General features: G+C 47.5%; 1 protein-coding gene across 2 annotated transcripts in view; it reads right to left on the bottom strand.

Annotated features, from left to right (window-relative positions):
- STK32C (serine/threonine kinase 32C) overlaps nucleotides 1-18,458 on the bottom strand; it is a 96,686-nt gene that overhangs the window by 12,223 nt on the left and 66,005 nt on the right. The window contains exons 1-4 of one of the 2 annotated variants that reach the window (XM_037400648.1): nucleotides 6,207-6,374; nucleotides 4,757-4,908; nucleotides 641-814; nucleotides 71-108 (exon numbers count right to left, since the gene is read on the bottom strand). In XM_037400648.1, coding sequence (XP_037256545.1) covers nucleotides 71-108; nucleotides 641-814; nucleotides 4,757-4,908; nucleotides 6,207-6,299 — 457 coding nt within the window. In that variant the 5' untranslated portion in view covers nucleotides 6,300-6,374. Of the gene's footprint in view, nucleotides 1-70; nucleotides 109-640; nucleotides 815-4,756; nucleotides 4,909-6,206; nucleotides 6,375-18,458 lie in introns of those variants that run through there. The other variant, XM_037400647.1, reaches the window with a different exon arrangement.

Raw genomic sequence — 18,458 nt, 5'->3', positions numbered from 1 at the left:
GATGCACAGTCTGTAAAGACTCTGTCCCTTGAATGAAGGGGGCAGACAAAGCAAGGCACAGAGATCCTACCTTGCTCATCGAGGAGGATGTTGTCTGGTTTTACGTCTCTGGGAAAAGAAGCAAGGTTACAGCAAGATGAAATCTCAGTCAGATCAAGGATGCAACTCAACAACAAAAAAAACCCTTAACTTTTTTACCTATCAAAAATTAGGAACAAATAAACCAAAAATATCCTAACATGAGACAAGTCCCTTTATGATGGACTAGAAATATGTTCTTCCTGGGCAACTGGGCAAAAAAGTGGGAGAACTGGACTTGATCAGGCATCACTTCCAAGGAAAACTAATAACAATCCAAAGAAAACCAGTAACGACACCAGGCCTACTTCTGTGAAACCCTTGATTCCTTTGAAACCCACCCTGCAAGGTGCCTTCAGTGCCCAGCGAAGTGTCGGGCTTCCTCCAAGGGACAGGGCAGCCAGGCCACCGCCGAAGCATGCCCACCAGCATTGCCAGTGCCGTCCAGTGCAGGCTGATAGCTCTGACCCGGGGGCACTGGTGGCACTAAGCAAAGAGAGCATCGCCTACCCCAAACCCGCCAGGGGCAGCACCCACTGCGAGTAGCAGGCTGCGTGGTTACCTGTGGATAATGTGCTGACTTCGTAGGTAGTCGAGAGCCAGTGCCATCTCACAGATGTAGAGTTTGACTGTTTCTTCCGTAAACTGAACGTTTTGCTGCAGGTGATAGCGCAGGTCACCACCAAGAAGCAGATCCACCACCATGAACATGTCCTCCTCATCCTGGAAGGAGTACCTGCGGGACCAGCGGCATGTGAGCAAGCAGGCTGAGCCTCACAGCAGCCACAAAATCAAGCCAGGCTTCCCCCTCTCCTAACGATGCGGCTCCTGTGAAAGCTGTGGGCAGTGCCACTGCCAGTGTACGCCAGCCTAGGTCATTGCGCCTTCCCCATGAAGCAGGTGCAACTCGAGGTGATGTCTCATTTTTGAACCTACTGCTACACTAAGGTGTAATAGTATTAATAAGGTGATGAGGTAAGTATCCCAGTCCAGTTCCCCCCTCTCACCCAGCCACCGTCATCTTTCGTCTTATGGGGTAAATTCAACAAATACAAACCAAGGAATAAATATAAATACCTTTTATGTTGTGCAGAAGTCCTGGTCCACCTGTGTGAGAAGCCAAGGGGCAGGGGAGTCTCGCTGACAGAAGATCCAGTCGAGAGCCCCGAGGGTCCTCAGGCCCCTGGATTCCAGCACCGGCGGAGGGTTCTCCTGCCTGGCTCGCCAAATTGATGCCAAAACAGCACAGAGCAACTGCTCAGAGATGAGTTTTGTCTTTAAGCAGCGAAGGTATCTATTTCGTGGAACACTGAGGAGCTAGCCAATTTGCACCGGACAAGCAAGCTGCCAAGCGCCACCATGTAACCCCCAGCAGGCAGGGCTGCGGGCAGCGCGCGGGGTTTGCCAGCCAGCCACTTAAGAGCAACTTTGCATTTTCAATTGCAAACAATCTGATAAACCTACTTAAAATATCTCTGCTTATCCTGAAAATGAATTGGAAAACACAACTGCTAATTTAACCATAAAAACCAGAAAAAGAGATTTATATTTACTGTAGAGTAAAACGCCTCTCTAAATCTGCAGTGGAACCAACAGGAGACTGACAGGAGTGAGGATTCACTACAAAACAACATTCAATTGTTATATTTGGTGACAGTATTTCTAAGGAAAGAGTATGTGGGATTGTATAATACTTATGAATCACACAATTATGTTCTCATCTTAAATGTAGGTTTATTCTAAAAGTACAAGATGAAACGGAGAAATTTGCTAAGAGAGCAAGTTTTCCCAAGAATCCCATTACTCATCGGAAAAAAATATTTGCAATTGTTAAAACACTAAATAAATAAATACTATTTGGCTACCCTGGAGTAAAGGCTCAACAAAAAGAATGTAAAGTACTACCAACTTCCAGCACTTTGAGTATAACACTTTCTGTTTTTTTGAAAGGCTTTCCACCCACCAGCCTGCCACGCACCCCACATCGCCGTGGGCGGCCCGAGGCTCAGCCTGCCTGGCCCCCCAAGGTGTGCTGCCTCCCCACGAAAAACTGCGGCTTCTGCCCCTCTTCTGTCCCCATGAAATCAGGGAGCCGCTCATGAGGCACTGATTCCAGCCTTAAAAACACATCCCAGAGGTAACAGAGCCTTGCAGTGGCTGAAGGAGATTACCGTGCACCACGCCTTGCAGATGCACTTCGTTGCATTTTTTACATAATATAACATTTTTCTTTACCCATTATTTTCCAAGTAAGCACAGCCTTTATTTTACATTTACTATTTTCTCCTTGTGGTTGTGGCTGCACAAATTTTGAGGCAATCTCAAAACCACTGGGTTGGAAATAGTGCCTACCTGACCTGATGATACTCTCTAAGCCACAGCTGCAGACCTTTACCAAAAGCCACGCTGTCGTTGGAAAGAAAGCATTTCAAACCACGCCAAGGGTGTGCAAAACACTTGGGGAATAAATCCTAGACAAAATTTTGAGCAATCCAGGTCATATACACAGTAAGAGAAGGAACCACTCTTCCCTGCACAGTCTGTCATCCTCCACTCAATGGGATATGAAAGATTTTCCATCACTTCTCATAAAAATCCCTCTTCTTCGCTCTGGGAATGTAAGCCATGAACTCCTTATTTCTATAACCCTGCACAGATGATGGATGGATTTTCTGATCCCTGCCTCACATCAGGGGCACCTTCACAGGGCAGGGAGGGAAGAGAGAGGACCAACCACCTGGAGCACCCTGCAGCAGAATCCGGGAGAGTGTCACGAGGCTGACTGCTAGGGACTCATCCCAAACTAACCAAAGATCATAGGATATAATGCACTATTATCTAAAATGTGTCAATTAGGTTTTTGTGCTATTCTGGTTTCAGCTGGGATAGAGTTTTCTTCTTAGTAGCTGGTGCAGGGCTGTGTTTTGGCTCTGATGTGAGAACAACATTGATAGCACACTGATGTTAGTTGTTGCTGGGTGATGTTTATACTAAATCAAGGACTTTTCGGTTTCCTGGGCCCTGCCAGCGGGAGGGCTGGAGGGGCACGGGAAGCTGGGAGGGGACACAGCCAGGACAGGTGACCCGAACTGGCCAAAGGGACATTCCATACCATATGGCATCATGCTGAGTATATAAACTGGGGCAAGAAGAAGGAAGGGGGGACATTTGGCATTGTGGCGTTTGTCTTCCCGAGTAGCCGTTACGTGTGATGGAGCCCGGCTGCCCTGGGGATGGACGAACCCCCGCCTGCCCGTGGGCAGTGGGGGATGAATTCCTGGGTTTGCTTTTGCTTGGGTGTGCGGTTTTGCTTTACCTATTAAATGGTTCTTATCTCAACCCTTGAGTTTCACATTCCTTTCAGATCCTCCTCCCCATCCCTCTGGGTGAGGGGCAGTGAGCGAGTGGCTGCGTGGGGCTCAGTTGCCAGCCGGGGTTAAACGACAGCATGTGCAAAATTTGATAATGATACATCTGAGCTCTAAAGGAATATATTTTATTTGACTAGTGAATGTGTTGCAAAGCACTTTTTGCCCTTAGTTGTCCTCCAGCAAAAGGCCCTGCACCTGATAATTTAAAGAGATCTCATAACTTTTTTTCAGCAACAGATCATTAAAAAGTTACATTTCAAATTGCTCAATACTAATTTGACTGTGTGCACTGGTAAAAACTATCCTCATTACTGTGTAATGTTTTAGAGTCCAGTTTCAAAAGAAGTCCTCAAATCAGGCTGAAATCTAACAAATAGCTTTAGTTGGTAATGCTTTTGAAATAAATCCTGTCTAAACAGTCACAGTAAAAAATGACATGCAATGTATCTCCTTGGCTTCCCTACAACCATATTAACCCCCACACCCCAGCAGCATCCCTCAGTGTACATCTGTGGAGCCGCCTTTGCAGTGCCTGCACAGACCCAGACACACTCAGGACAGCTTGAAACCACCCACCACAACCTTTTGAGGTGGGACCTCTCTCAGAAACACTTTACTGAACACACTGGCTACAGCTAAGGGCAGTTCTGTTTATTTAAGCTGTTAGCCAGTCTCTGCAAGATTTGAGTCCTTTTAGAAAGAGACCAGATGCTTACTCTGTAAAACATTACATATTTTGTATATTTTTTGTATTAATAAAAGTTATAAATCATCATCTCTAAACATGCCAGTTTCTTTGACTTTTCAAGCTGTTGCTTGCTACAAAAAATGGCCCCACGCAGTATCTGATTCACCACAGGCTGTCACCATTCTCAGTATCTCCACACACATGAGATGGATGATTTCTTTAACAGCAGTCAGCAAAAGCATCACAGTGCCCCAAGACACCTTAGTCAGGCTGCACACCGACACACCATGGTAAAAAAATATTTGATGGTTAAATGGGTAGGGAGTCCCTTAGGGGGGACCTGATAGTGGTATTTGCAAGAAGGCTGTGAAAAACACCTAACAAAGACACAAAAGTTTTTAGTGGAAAAACGGATACTAAGCTGTTTTAAAACGTTTGATGCCATAACATTTGGATATCTTCTGTGCTATGTTTCCTGACTGGATTTCACGTTATCGTGGACTTTGATTGTATGGTATTCCCATGGACACCCATGACTCCAGGAGGATGGGGAGAATGTGGCTCTGTGAGTACCTGAAGGCAGGCGGCCCCAGAAGGCAGAGGGAAAGGAGCTGCTCACCAGAGATTCACCAGGAACACGTGCTCGATCTCCTGCAGGATCTCCAGCTCTCTGAACACATTGCGAACCTCATCTCTTTCGATGCACTGCTGTTTGTTCATGTACTTCATGGCATACATCTTCTCAGTGTCTCTCTTCTGCACAATACACACCTGAAGTACCACAGAAGGGGAAGGAAAAAAGAGATTTAGTAAATTGTTCCATATCCTCACGTGCTGCTTTTACCAGACTGAGACCCAAGCCGCTCAGTAGTTCTACCCCACTACCAAATATTCCTGATCCCTGGGCTGTGACTTGGGACCTACAGACATAAGCATCCCTGCTCCAAGTGCAGTGCCCATGTGCTCCTGTTCTAGGCACTGCACCGTCCCACCCCAGCTGTCTTTAACTGCATGGCCATGCAAGAGCTTCCTCCAGGAAGCGACGGCTGGCCCTGGGGACAGCTTTCCAGCAGGGAGTGGTGTCTGGGAGCTGTGGGAGAGAGCTTTGTGCTCTCTGCCTCGGAATGGAGACCAGCTTCAGGCGATCGGAGGGCTCCTCTCCCAGCCTTGACTCCATTCTGCTCACATCCGCTGGCTGCCAGCCTCCAGCAGGTTGGTTTTAATCTATTGCGTACATAGCTGCGCTCTGAAAGGTCAAAATAATCCTGTTTGTTTTAGCAGAAGGCGATTAAAATGTAAATTTGTTGACAGCAACAACGACGAACACTGTGCCCCTCAAAACGCAGCGGTGCTCCATCCTTGCAAGACACAGACCCTCCCTGCACGGGGTTTGTAATCCCATAGCCCTTTCTGCATGCCCGGCCCAGGCTCCCAGCCTCCAGGAGCAGCAAGCCATTGTGAACGGGGACATGTCCTTCCCTGGGCACGGGCCACGCTGCTGACCAAGCTGCCTGGGGTGGCTGGGACCCCCTGCCTGCCAGCCCTGCCCGGTGTGCGCCTGCTGCATGGGCTCAGCCAGCCTGTTCTCACGGCCGGGCAAGCAGGGTGCCACCGCGGTTTCCCCCAGGAAACGTCACCTTCCCTGCGGCTGTGGGCAGCCACCCCTTCCCGGCACGCAGCGCCAGGCTGCCCGGCAGCCACCGGTCCCGGGCCCAGGGGATAACGCAGCACCTGGCCCTGGCACCCCGCTCTGCTGGTGGCACAGGGATGCCGGGCTGGCACAGGCTTCCCAGCCAGCACTGCCTTCAGTGTGCTTCCCTCGGTCTTCTGGTGCTAATGACACCTTTATTACCAAGGTAACTATTTTTAAAAGAGCTAATTAGTTATCAAGGTAACTATTTTTAAAATGAACTAATGAAATGTCTACATTTGGTATAATTACATCTGTCCTCTTTTAATTATCAGACACGCTCATGGTTACAATGCATTGGGTGTATCTCCTTTGAAAAAGACATGACTTGGCCTTTCGGTCATACAGCCTTCACCTGGAGCGGCGCAGGGACGCTGACCTGGGGTGGCTTCAGGCAGCTCATCAGAGAGCAGGTCACATTTACACAGCACGGGAGCAAGTAACGGGAGTTTCCACGGACAGCAGAAAGCATCGCAGGCAGATGGGAGCAGCCGAACTCTTCCGCACCTCTAAAATACTGCCATTAATAACCATTTGCAAGTGCTAATGGTGCACAATATAATATCATCAAGGACACACTGCAGCAAGAAGGTGACAAAATAATAGGTGGTTATCATTAGCCTGATAAAAACATCCCAATTAGCGAAGCACACAGAAATTATGGGGATTATTTTGCAGTCGTCGTTACAATTACAGTAAGAACAGAAAATTACGCACTGAAATAACTCTAAGCACACCTCAGACCTCACATTACAGGCTCACTTCTCGGGAAGCTTGACCTGAGCATTTTTCTCGGGGTCGACCCCCAGCTTTGCCCAGAGGCTGGCACCGCCGGCAAAGCCCGGCTGCAGCTCGGTGCGGGAGCAGGCTTGGCCAGCCCGGCGGGTGGATAGCCCGGCCCTGTGGCCATGGCAAGCTGCCTCTCAAGCCACTGGGGCGTCAGACCCCGGCTCAGCCCCTGACCGAACCGCCGCTGCCAGCTGCCTGTCGCTGCGGTGGCACCAGCAAGCCCGATGCCCACAAATGGTGCGTGTGGCCGAGAGCCGCGTGCGCTGCGGGCAGCTGTGCTGAGACAGGGCAGCTGTGCCCCCGCGCCGCTGAGCCCCCGCGCAGGAAGGGGCATCCCCAGCTCCGGCCAGCTGGCACAGTCCCCTCTGTGCCTGTGGTACAGCTCAGTACAGCTGCAGGCACTGCTCAGGACACACACGCACAAGGTGGAACCCTTGCTTCGTGCAAACTTAATAACAATGAAGTACCTACTGTGATGCAAAGCACCAGCAGGATCCAACCCCTGCCTAACCACAGACTAAACTGGTTGTACATTTAATAAACCAGGCAAAGTAATTTTATACTTTATAAATTCTTCAAGCAGAAAAGACCTAACAATATCCCTTTAAAACATCACCATTGCTACATAACTTCTCTAAAAACAAACCTTTGAATAACAGCCACCCAGGCACCAAACGACATTCTTTCCTGTTGCCAGTTTATCTCACATTACAGAAGCTCATTAATTTCTAAATATTTTTTTTTGGGGGGGGTTGTGAATTGCAGTATCTTAATAGGTATTGCATTCTATATTTATGTCGTTTGCTTCTTGTTTCTCTGCAGGGAAAATGGAAACCTAGTATAATAAATGAGAAAATGATGAAAACTTCTTGTACTCTGTAATCATAATAGTTTTCTGAAATGGAACAGCATCACCTACGTACAAAGCAACACCAGCTTCTGGCACTCTGGAAAAGAATGGCCATGTGGATGTCGATGGAGATGTCCTTCTTTCAGCCAAGCCTCCCAACTCGCCAGGGTGGCAGGGGCAGCCATGAGGACGGGTGCACGGGGGCTGACCTGTGCTGGGCGACGTGGGGGCACATGCCCGCGGCTGGTGGGTGGCTGGGGCGAGAGGGCACATCTCCAGTGCCCTCGCTATGCTCTGTTTGTACCGCTATAGTTACCACAGACATTAATAGTTAATGGTCATATTGATGCAACTCTTGGCGGGGACCCAGTGCAAGTCAAACCAACATCAGGACCGGTGTCAGTGGGGGCCCGGCCAGGCTTGGCCACTTAGGCCCTCTGCCACAGCCAGGCACCCTTCATAAAATGCCCCGGTTACAGAAATGCGTTCGTCCATCCCCCTGAGACGTCAGTGCCCCAACACGTATCTTTTCTTTTTTGTGCTTCTCCCTTCGTGCATCTGTTCCTGGGGAAGGAATAAACATCTACTTGGTAACAAGTCAGGGTGTTTTTTTAAATTAATCTCAATCCATTTTCAAGCAGATCTACAATGCGAAGCAAGGCAAGAAAGCAGAAAGAGAGACTACTTTGTCCTCATTCTGCACAATGCGGTCCCTCACCGCACAAAGGAAATTTTCAGTGGTTAAATACAGCCATTAGAAAAAATTGTATGTAACGCTGCCAGATTTGTGAAGCAGAAGGCAGGCATCAGCTGGTAGTATATTGCTCAAGACATGGCACATAAAAGATTTAATAGAGTCCCAGATACCCTGAACATTCAGCTGCTGCCAAATGGTTTGTATACAGCTGCCTTTGCTTTTATTGCATTAAAGGCATAAAGGGTTTGGAGCTTGCATTTGTGATTCAGGACATGAGATGTGCATTTAACATCTCCCAGTTCAATCTCATTTTATGGGGCCCCAGACAATGACAATGCCTGTATTGTCACCGTAGCTGGCAGCTTCTTCACCTGAATCCAGGACAATCTTGGGTCTTCACTCAACAGCTCCAGCTATCTCAGTAATTTAGAGGAGACTAACAAGGACCATTGACCTAGGTGATGTTAAGTAACAGGTTGGGCAAACCTACTCTCAGTTTTGAAATACCTTTCTCGGAGGTAAGAGTTATCATTAAAAAATGCAATACATGAACAGAAGTGCTCAGAGATGCCTCTCCACTTTGTGCACAACGTTTGTTTTTGTCAGCAAAAGTGGTTAAGGAGTTAGCCTGACTTTGTTCAACTCTCATGAGCACCCAGGAGATTTTTGTCACCACCTCTCCCAAGGGCAGACGCGCAGCGCTGCTCCCTGCCATCCTTGCTGTCACACGGCACCGCCTAGAGAACATCCTCAACCTCTTTTGTTGCAAAGCTGTCCCTGCGGCTTCCCATTGCCAAAACATTTCACCCTCTGTTGAGCTGACAGCAAATCCATCCATTTAAAGTGTTCCAATAATCAGTGAGAGAGAGGTGTGAGAATGGCCAAAAAGCCCAAGGATGGGAAGCCAAGAGGAACCTCTGTGGCAGAAGTGGGCATCCCAGCAGGGTGTCCCTCTGGTGTGGCAGCACCAGGCACCTGGAGGACCCCTCTGTGCCATGCGTGCCATGCCAAGCTCTGGCAGTGCTCCCATGGGGCAAACAGACACCACATGGAAACATGGCGCAGCACCCAAAGCTCACCTGATTTTCCTGTAGCATCTGAAAATCAAGGAGGGGGACAAAGAGACCAGCTTTAATTTGAGAAGAACAAATGAACAGCAGCCTCTGGAGCGGGAGCAGCGAGCATGGCTCTGAACCGCTGTCCTGGAGTCAGCTTGGTGGTGTCTGTTTTCACCAGCTTCCAACTGGTCCAGGGAAAACACTAAGAATTTCAAATAGCAGACCATAATTTAAGGTTTAGAAACAAAACCAACCAAACAAAAATGAATACTGGGACTAAATAAGTATAACATGCTGAGGGACTTACACTTTTGACCAGTTCACCTTCTACTACCACCCACACCACAACTGTAATTTGCAGGGATGAACCTTGCTCTTTCTGTAGGAAGCATACACACCATTTATACTCTTACACAAACCTGACTTTAGGATAAAGCCTCAGGATAAACTTTACTCTTTAGGATCAAAGCACTCTCCATCACACCATGTACTAAGCACCAAAAGCAGAAACAAAGTCCACAACCTGCCAGGAATTATTTGGCTTCTTATTCCCCTGCATCACACTTATGGAGCTGTTGCTTACAAGAGCTATTTCTATTTTCCGCCTAACCATGGTGTAAGTTGGCATGGAAATAGGGAGTTGGGGTTTGGGTGTTTTCTGGTGTCCAGGGGCCTCAGACATTATGTCCTTTTCAGAAGGTGGGGTTTTTTGCTCTTGTTCCTTTAGGATACTTTCCCCAGTGGCCTACATTTTTGCTGCTCTGTGTATTTTTCAGCCCAACTTGCTCTTTCTTAGGCAGGCTTTGCCTTTTCTCCTTTAGAAATCAAATAACTTTTTTCCTGCTGATTCTGAAGGAATCCAGTGGGCTGAAATTCCCACTCAGATGAAAGGTCATCTAATCATTTAATAGCATGTCTTGACTTATCTCAAACTAATTATAAAGGGACAGCACAATTTGTCTGAGCTCAAACAAAAGCAAGTAGTTTGCATTCTGGGCAGGATCTGCAGAGCTGATAATACTTGAGATTGCTTGATCTCAGCTGCACAAAGATTATTTTTTTCTTCTGCAAAGGAGATGTCAAATTAAGGCACCCGTGACCCTCTCCTCTGCAGGACATTACCATCACATCTGATGCAAATACCCACAGCTGGGTTCAAGAGACCTTCCTTTTGCTTCTGAACAGTGAGAAGCAGGTTTTCTCCTTGAATCTCTCAGTGCCTTCTGCCTTTGAAAGACAAGACAAATGCGCCATAATCCTTACGTACACAGACACTTCATTGACTTCGGCTGAGAGCCATCAGGAAGTTTCAGCGTACAAAGCTGGATTTTGCTTATTTTGGGTTTAGAGTAGAGTCAAGGCTCAGCATCAGCAAGCACTATGCACCAACATAGAACACCTTAATCCTACACAGTGGTGAAAAACAGCCGAACACTGCTCTAGCTTATAAAAATGCTTATGTGGAGTGGTTGCACCCTGCCCACATATACCGATTTCTGCTCCAACTTCTGCTGACCTCCCTTGGGTATTAATGTCTGGATTCCCAATACAGAAAACCTACAAAACTCCAGTTAGACAATGAAATGGTTAAAAAAACCTCTCTGTATTTCCTTTTCTCCAGAGATGAAAAGCACTGCAGTTGTAAGTGGTCATTCTGGAAACAGCTGTGACCCTGCGATGATGCATTGATACCTCTGGCAGAGATTATTTGATCCCAGCAGCCCTCTCCAACCATTAATCATAGAATCACAGGATCATAGATTCATAGAACCATTTAGGTTGGAAAAGACCTTTAAGATCATCAAGTCCAACTGTTAACCCAGCACTGACAAGTCCACTACTAACCCAAGTCCTCAGGTGCCACATATACACGTCTTTTAAATATGTCCAGGTGTAATACCATTTAAATACCTGCTGGCCACACCATGTCTGGTAGAAGCCAGGATGCTCCTGGCCCTCTTGGCCACCTGGGAACACTTCTGGCTCATGCCCAGCCAGCTGTCAACCAGCCCCCCCAGGACCTTTCCCACCAGGCAGCTTTTCAGCCGCTCTGCCCCAAACCCACAGTGCTGCTGGGACTGGTGTGACCCATGGGCAGGACCCAGCACTTCCACATGTTGAGCCTCATATAACTGGCCTCAGCCCATCGGTCCAAACTGTCCAGATCCCTCTGCAGAGCCCTCCTACCCTCAAGGAGATCAACACTCCCACCCAACCTGGTGTTACCTGCAAACTGGCTGAGTGTGCACTTGATCCCCTTGTCCAAATCATTAATGAAGACATTAAACAGAACTGGTCCCCATACTGAGCCCTGGGGAACACAACTTGTAACCGGCAGCACCTGCAGCAGTGGTTTTCAGCTCTCAAAAATAAGCCAAGCCTGATGAAGTCATGAGGAATTACCATAAGCAAAAGCACAACCCAAATCTGGCCTTAAGCTTTTACCCAGCAAAGGAACTATCAGTCACCCCCACACCAACCACCTCCTGCGCTGGTGGCCTAGGACCAGAGCCCAGAAGACATGAAGTATTGGGCAAGAACCCAGTCCAGCCTGCAGCACTTCTGCTGTGCAAGCTCAGCGAGACCTAGCAGTCACCAGGCCTGCCAGGGCCACCAGCACGGTGTCCCACAGCTGGGTCCCACTGAGGTGCAGGCTGGAGCAGGGCAGGATGCTGGCTGGACTACCAGCAGAGCTCATTCTCTGTTCTTGGGCTGCTGGAGCCAAATTCCTCTCCATTTTCCCCAGTAGCTATATAGCTACCATTTTACTTGCAAACTTGAAACATGAAGCATAAACATAAAATTGCCCGTGGCACCCAAAAGCATCAGGAGGCTCTGGGACTGCCTGGGGAAAAGTCTTCGCTCCAGGGCACAGCACAGCAGTAGCCTCAGGAAGGATGTTGAGGAAATGGGAGATCTGCAGCCTCTGGAGCAGGAAAAAACAAGTTCTTTATTCAGAAGGGCCAGAAACAGTAAGGAGGCACTTATGATGATGTATAAACAGCTCAAGCATTTTTGGAGAACTGAGTTCAGTTTTGAAAACTAAATGTTACAGAAATGGGGAGAAAAAAAAGAACTGGTATTTTGTGATAGGGCCACATAAGCACGTGTTTGTTGCACCTCCACTAAGACCACCCCAACCGCTGGGCTCACAGGGAGCATCTGGGTTAAATACCAGTCACTCTAGTACAGCTGGAAATCACCCACAGGTGCTCAGTGAGGGTTTGAGACTTTGAATACAGACTGCAAAACCAGGGATAGCCAGCTCTTCCTCGCCGAGAAGAGCGAGAAAATTGTGATTACTGGTTCCTTGCAAAGCGGAGTGAGTTTGTTGAGCAAACAGAAACAGTAAAGCAGGTAAGAAAGGGTCTACTGCAAACTATGTGTTGCTCTGTTGCTGAAAGAATAATGTCCAATATTGATTTTTAACAAGTTCATCTCCTTTAGACAAGCTTTCCTCTAGTGGCTCACCTGTTAAACCAAGACAATAACCTGTTCATTCTTAAGAAAGCAGTTATGTCTGATCAGCTGGAGGGAAATTGCTGTCACACTGTCTTTAAAGCATAGTCAGAGGGGACTTTATTTGGTAATTAACCAGAGCAATGCCCATGTGGGAGGTGAGCGGGACAGCTGCGGTGCCGGCAGCGGGCAGGATGGGTCTGGCTCGCACCGCAGGCTGCACCCCCCAGCCCCCTGGTGCTGCCCTGGGCTTGCAGGGACCAGCGCCTCCAGGACCCTCTCTGCTTCGCCGTCTGAGTGCGGTTCTGTACCAAGAGCCACAGACAGAATCTTACCAATTACATAAAAAACCCTGAAATAAATTCAAAGCTGCTATCAGGAGAGCAACAAACAGGGATCATGCTATTCTGAAGAGAAACAGAAGGCATCTGACACAGCCGCAGTATCACTGGACACAGTATCAGTTACTGTCATTTAACAGTAATCTTCATATCCATTTTGTATTATGATGGCACTGATGGTAACTGAAATATAATCTCTGCCTAGTAATTAACATCTGTGTAACACTTGTAATTAAAAAGATAACATTAACTTGTTCTACAGTTCTCATAAACATTAAGGATAAAGCCAGCTAATCACTTTTTGTTTGGTTTTTTTTTAGGCATAGCCAAGATAGCAAAGCTTAAAGCTGCCTCCTAGGTTTATCTGCAGTGATATAATTAAAGTATCAGCGATTCGTTAAGCACATGAACCATGGTGAGCAGCTGGATGAAGCTCTATGGGAACCATTTACCTGCTTTCCATGGGTCTGTCCATAACTTTTGTGTCCAACCAGGAAGGACCCCAGGACTAAGGTCATCCCCTGTGGCACTCCACACAAGCCCAGGTGGCATGGGCCATGGCCTTGACCCACCAGCATGGCCCCACGCTCCCTGGCTCCAGCTGCCCCAGCTGCTTGTCACTGCTGCCGGTACCGGCTGCCACCGCAGGGAAGGGGCCAGGCTCAGTCTGCAAACGATGGGCTCCACCTGGAACCAGGAAGTGTTCATTCCCAAGTCCTCCCTGTCTGGCCAGGGGCATGGTCCCCTCAGGGCCACCAGTGACTGGAAGTGGCCTGTACCACTGCCTTCCCTTGGGGACACTCCCTTGGTCAAAACCTCCCTTGATCCCTGTAATTACCATGCTGGTTCCCAGCTACTGCTGTGTGACAACCCACGGAAAACAGCACAGCCTGCAAAGCCACAAAAGCATGTGAGTTACAGGTAGTATCAGGTGTGAACTGCTGACAACCCCCACTGAAAATCACCTCAAATTTATCAAATCAGATTTATCTAACCAAAAGCGTTCTCAAAAAGGCAACAGTCGCGTTGACCCTGACAAAAGCAATGACCTGGCAGCTGGGTCCTGGGCATCTGACAACACTGCCCAGCTCTGCGGATGTCCTCCTCTCCCAACACCAACAATGAGCAAACAAGGAAGGACAGACAGACAGACAGACAGATGTGCTCTCTTGAGCACAGCTGGAAGTGCAGCTATGAGCAGCACGAAGCTATGCACCTTTGGCAGGATGAATCATAGACAAAAAGTAAATTGATAATTACCTGATACACAATACAGTAAAATCAGCTGATCTAAGGGGAAAGGGCTGGGGCTGAAGAGCATTTGCCCCCCACCCACCCACCCCGGCCCCCAGAGGCAGCTCCCTACAAGAACAGGCCCAGAAGAGGCACCCAACATCTCAAGGACACTGGTCCCTTGAAGGTGTTCCCCCTCTGCGGTTGCTGACCCAGAGCTTGGCTCAATGAGTGCAAGAGGTTGGAAACACTAAAGGCAGCTGGCACCGTAGGAGCCTGTGCAGCTCCTCACCGTCCCCTCAGGGCTGGTCCTGGTGGAGGGCATTCGGGGCAAGCTGGAAAAGTTCAGACTTGTCCCTAGAAGAGCTTCTCTGATGATGTCATTGGCCCAGCGGGCAATGGGTCTGGTGCAATTCACAGGGACCTCATGGCACCCTGGCGTGAGCCCCCAGCTGCAATGAGAGCCCCACAGCCCCAGCACCCCAGACACCCCGGGGGGGGGGGGGGGCGGGGGGGGCTGAGCCACCACAGCCGAAGGCAAAGTCCTAGGAGCAGGCTGCAGCTGCACACAACTTCTCCATGACGCTTACCCCACACTCAGCAGGGACATGTTACTATAATACTGTCTGATCCTGAATAAAAACATACTTTGAAACAATCAAAAACCTTCATTGCTTGATTGAGCAGCTTATTTAACCAGAACTTTGTTCTGGGAACAGTTTTGACAGCAGTGTCTCTGGCAGTGTTTTTCCCAACTATTATCTGCAGCACACAAAGACCCATTTAAAAGAATGGGACATCTGCAGCTCTGGTCCCAGCGCCATTCTGCACAGCAATCTTCTGTATTATGCCATGTTGACGAACCAGGCTTGGTGACACAAACACGCGGGTGGCTGCTGGCCATGATGACAGCGCTCCTCTGCCCTTCCACGTCTCTCCAGCTTTTGGCTGTGCCTCTGGACTGGGAAGGCACTGCTCGGGGCCAGGCCTACCCGGCAGACCCTCCCTGCATTTGGATGGTCACCCATGCGGTTGTGATCCTCAAAACAATGTAACACTTCCAGTTATAATGCTCAGATCACTGCTCCTGTCTGCTTCCACAACCTGCCCGGCTTACAGACTGGGAGCACATGGCACCAACAGGTACCTACTGCTGCTATTGGGCTGTTCTCTGCAAATACCTCCACATCACCAGGCTCCTGACGGGCACAGCAGCAATTCCGTATGGCCAATCTCCAGCCTTCATGGACGGCTCCGTGCTGCGCACATCGCAGGGCTGCGCCCAGGCACGGGCACCCGCCCTCCACAGGCACCCTGTACTGTAGCAGCTTTTCTGCAATTAATGGTTTCAGCCAGCCGGGACCACTTTATAGCTACATCTCTAAGAATAACAACAAGAATTTTAAAAATACAGTCTCCCCTTCATATGCAAAGGTCAAAACCAGAACCTACCTACTCAGGTATAAAACAAATTCAAAGGTGTAAAGTTGCCATGAATGGAAAATTACTGTGATTCCCAGGAGCCATGCTCTAAGCACAAGGTTGCCAGCTCTGCCTTCACATCTTCAAGAGCTGATTTTGTTTTCTACTCCAAACACCTCACCACATTTCACATTAAGATATCTGTCATGGAGTCTTACAACTTTTACTTTTTCCCTGCTGAAAAGTTGTGCTTTATCACAAGATTGATGAAGGACTGGTTTGTCAGAACACCATAAATCATTAAAATCCCTTTAACTTGGTACTGCTGTTAGCTGCAGCCGAGTTGTAACAGTAGCTGATAAAACTTTTATTCATAGCAAGCCTGTTGTTTTCAGGTCATGTCAACACCTCCATTAAAAATCCCTTTCTCAGTTGCTTATGCTAGAGCCAAAACCCTCTTCTGACCCAAAATAAAACCTGCTGTTCAAGATCGCACTTCAGCGTGCCATACATCAATACACTTAACTCTGCAGTCCTAAGAACGTGTTCATGTTCTCCTCTCATGCAAATCCGCAGACCTCCGAAAAGCTCAACAGACCCATACAGAATTCTATCATCTGCGAACAGGGCCAGCCCCCTGTGTACCGATAAAGTAAAACAGACCTCATAGGTATAGCTGGGAGCGTGCTCAAAATACATAAAAAACTAGGCTTGCCCATATTATTTTTTTTTTTTCTTTTCCAGAATGAACCGTATTTCTGTCTTGGTGTTGACATAAACGGCACACAACCAGCACATGAAACTATGTCGGGAAAAGCTTTCCTGCACAGAGCAAGTGGGGAGCCAAGCTCTAGTTGGTGTCTACCATGGAATAATTTCCCAGTTCTCCTGCAAGTATTCACGAGAGGGGGATGCAGAATGTTGTCTACATGCTCTAAATCCTATGATTTAAAGCAATTTTAAGTGGTTCAAATGAAGCACTTCCTTTTAATGTCACACTAAGAAAAATGATGTCTTGTCAGACATTAAGCAGATGTTTTTATAATTGAGTTTTGGATATGGTTGATTATTTGACTTGCAGTTCCAAAAAAGTGTAGACTTCTTTACCTCATGAGAGACATTAATGCAAACAAACAAGGAAAAACTAAAGTGACAGCAACATAAATCTCAGAAAAAAAAAGAAAAAGGAGCATTTTCCTTTACTTTTGTTTGTCCTCATTCTCCACCCTCTCTCCTCTTCCACACTAGCTATTATTAATTTGATAGAAATTATAGTTAGTCAGATATCTCAAAATCTGATGTCTTTACTAAATTCGAAAACAAAAAATGTGGGCACTTTGGATCACCCTTTGATCACAGTCTTGAGCACGCGTCTTCACCGGTGCATGGCCTGGCTTTGCTGACCTTGAGGACACAGAGCTGCAGACCCTCACTGGGGAGGTTTCAAAGTGGACAGGAACCATGTTTCCCACTGCACGGATGGCTCCGCCGAGAGCGGGGAGGAGGACAAACAGGGAGATGTGTTCTGGAGCTGTCACGCTTCCTACGGAAAGGCTGTTAGGCATCTAAATTTCTGTGTAGCTTTGATCACGCACTCATATCTCTTCTGTTTTTTTCTGGCTTTAATATAATTTAAAGAAGAATGATGAAAAATCAGACCAACCTTCAGAAATCCATGAAGACACCATGACCCACCTTCTTTCTGCCTTTTGGATGGATCCAAACCTGGATCCACCATTCACTCCAGCTGAGCAGCACTCCATGGATTTACATGAGGATCTGGACCACTGTATACAACTACAGACAACAAATCCTTTCTGAATAAAATGTGGAAAGTACGTCTTCCTATGGCTGACATACGTTTTGAGTTAAGTCTTGTATTTGGACTCATCTTTCATTATGGCCATGATTACATTCTGTGATGTTTTATATGCTGGACAAAGAGACAGACAAAATGATTTTTTTTAGTTACATATTTGATAAAACTTGGGAACAGAGAGAAATCTAATTATTTCCAATGAAGAATGGAGGGCTTTATTTAATCTCTGAACGTAAATTAATGTTGAAGCTTTTCCTGATCCCAAGGCAAGAACACTCACTGTGCTATTTTGAAAAACCTCATCACTCATCTTGAAACAGCGCTGCTGGGCAATGGCACTGAAAGCAATGTTGCCTAACTTCTTCATTTGTTGGGCTGCTGCCACAACGTGCCTCCCAGGCACCGAAGTTTCCATTCCACACTGAAGTAAATAAATATAGGTATAATTTTTCAACTAAGAAAGAAGGGGATACTCATGTTTCACAGTGCAAAACCTTCAAGAGGTAGGTTAATGCCACTAAAGCAAAAGGCTTTCTTTTCCATTGGCAGGAACTTGCTTCATCGTGCTGATGTGCTTACCACCAAATTGCTACAAAGGGATCTGCCAAGATAAGCATCTCCTCTAGTGAAGGTCTTCCATACTGAAAGACCTCCTTTTTCAGTACCAGGCCCGAGGTATTGCAAGGAAACCCTAAGAGCTATCACACCACAGACACCTGTGCCTCCCATCATAAAGATAAGCAAAGCCCACTTCATTAAAAACAGCTAATATGCCAGAGCTACAAAACCCTCCCAAATCTTTATATCAGCTGTTGGGTCTGCCAGCTGGCAGTCAGAAATCAGAATAACTATAAATAATTGTTACTTGACAGCAAATACCTCTGTGCACATACTACACATGTTGCACACAGCATTAATTTCTCCATTGACCGCAGCACCACTCTCCAGGTTTAAAGTCAGTAA

Source organism: Falco rusticolus, chromosome 9 (assembly GCF_015220075.1).
Source record: "Falco rusticolus isolate bFalRus1 chromosome 9, bFalRus1.pri, whole genome shotgun sequence".
In the NCBI taxonomy this organism is placed as follows: domain Eukaryota; kingdom Metazoa; phylum Chordata; class Aves; order Falconiformes; family Falconidae; genus Falco; species Falco rusticolus.
This window is presented reverse-complemented; position numbering and strand designations above follow the sequence as displayed.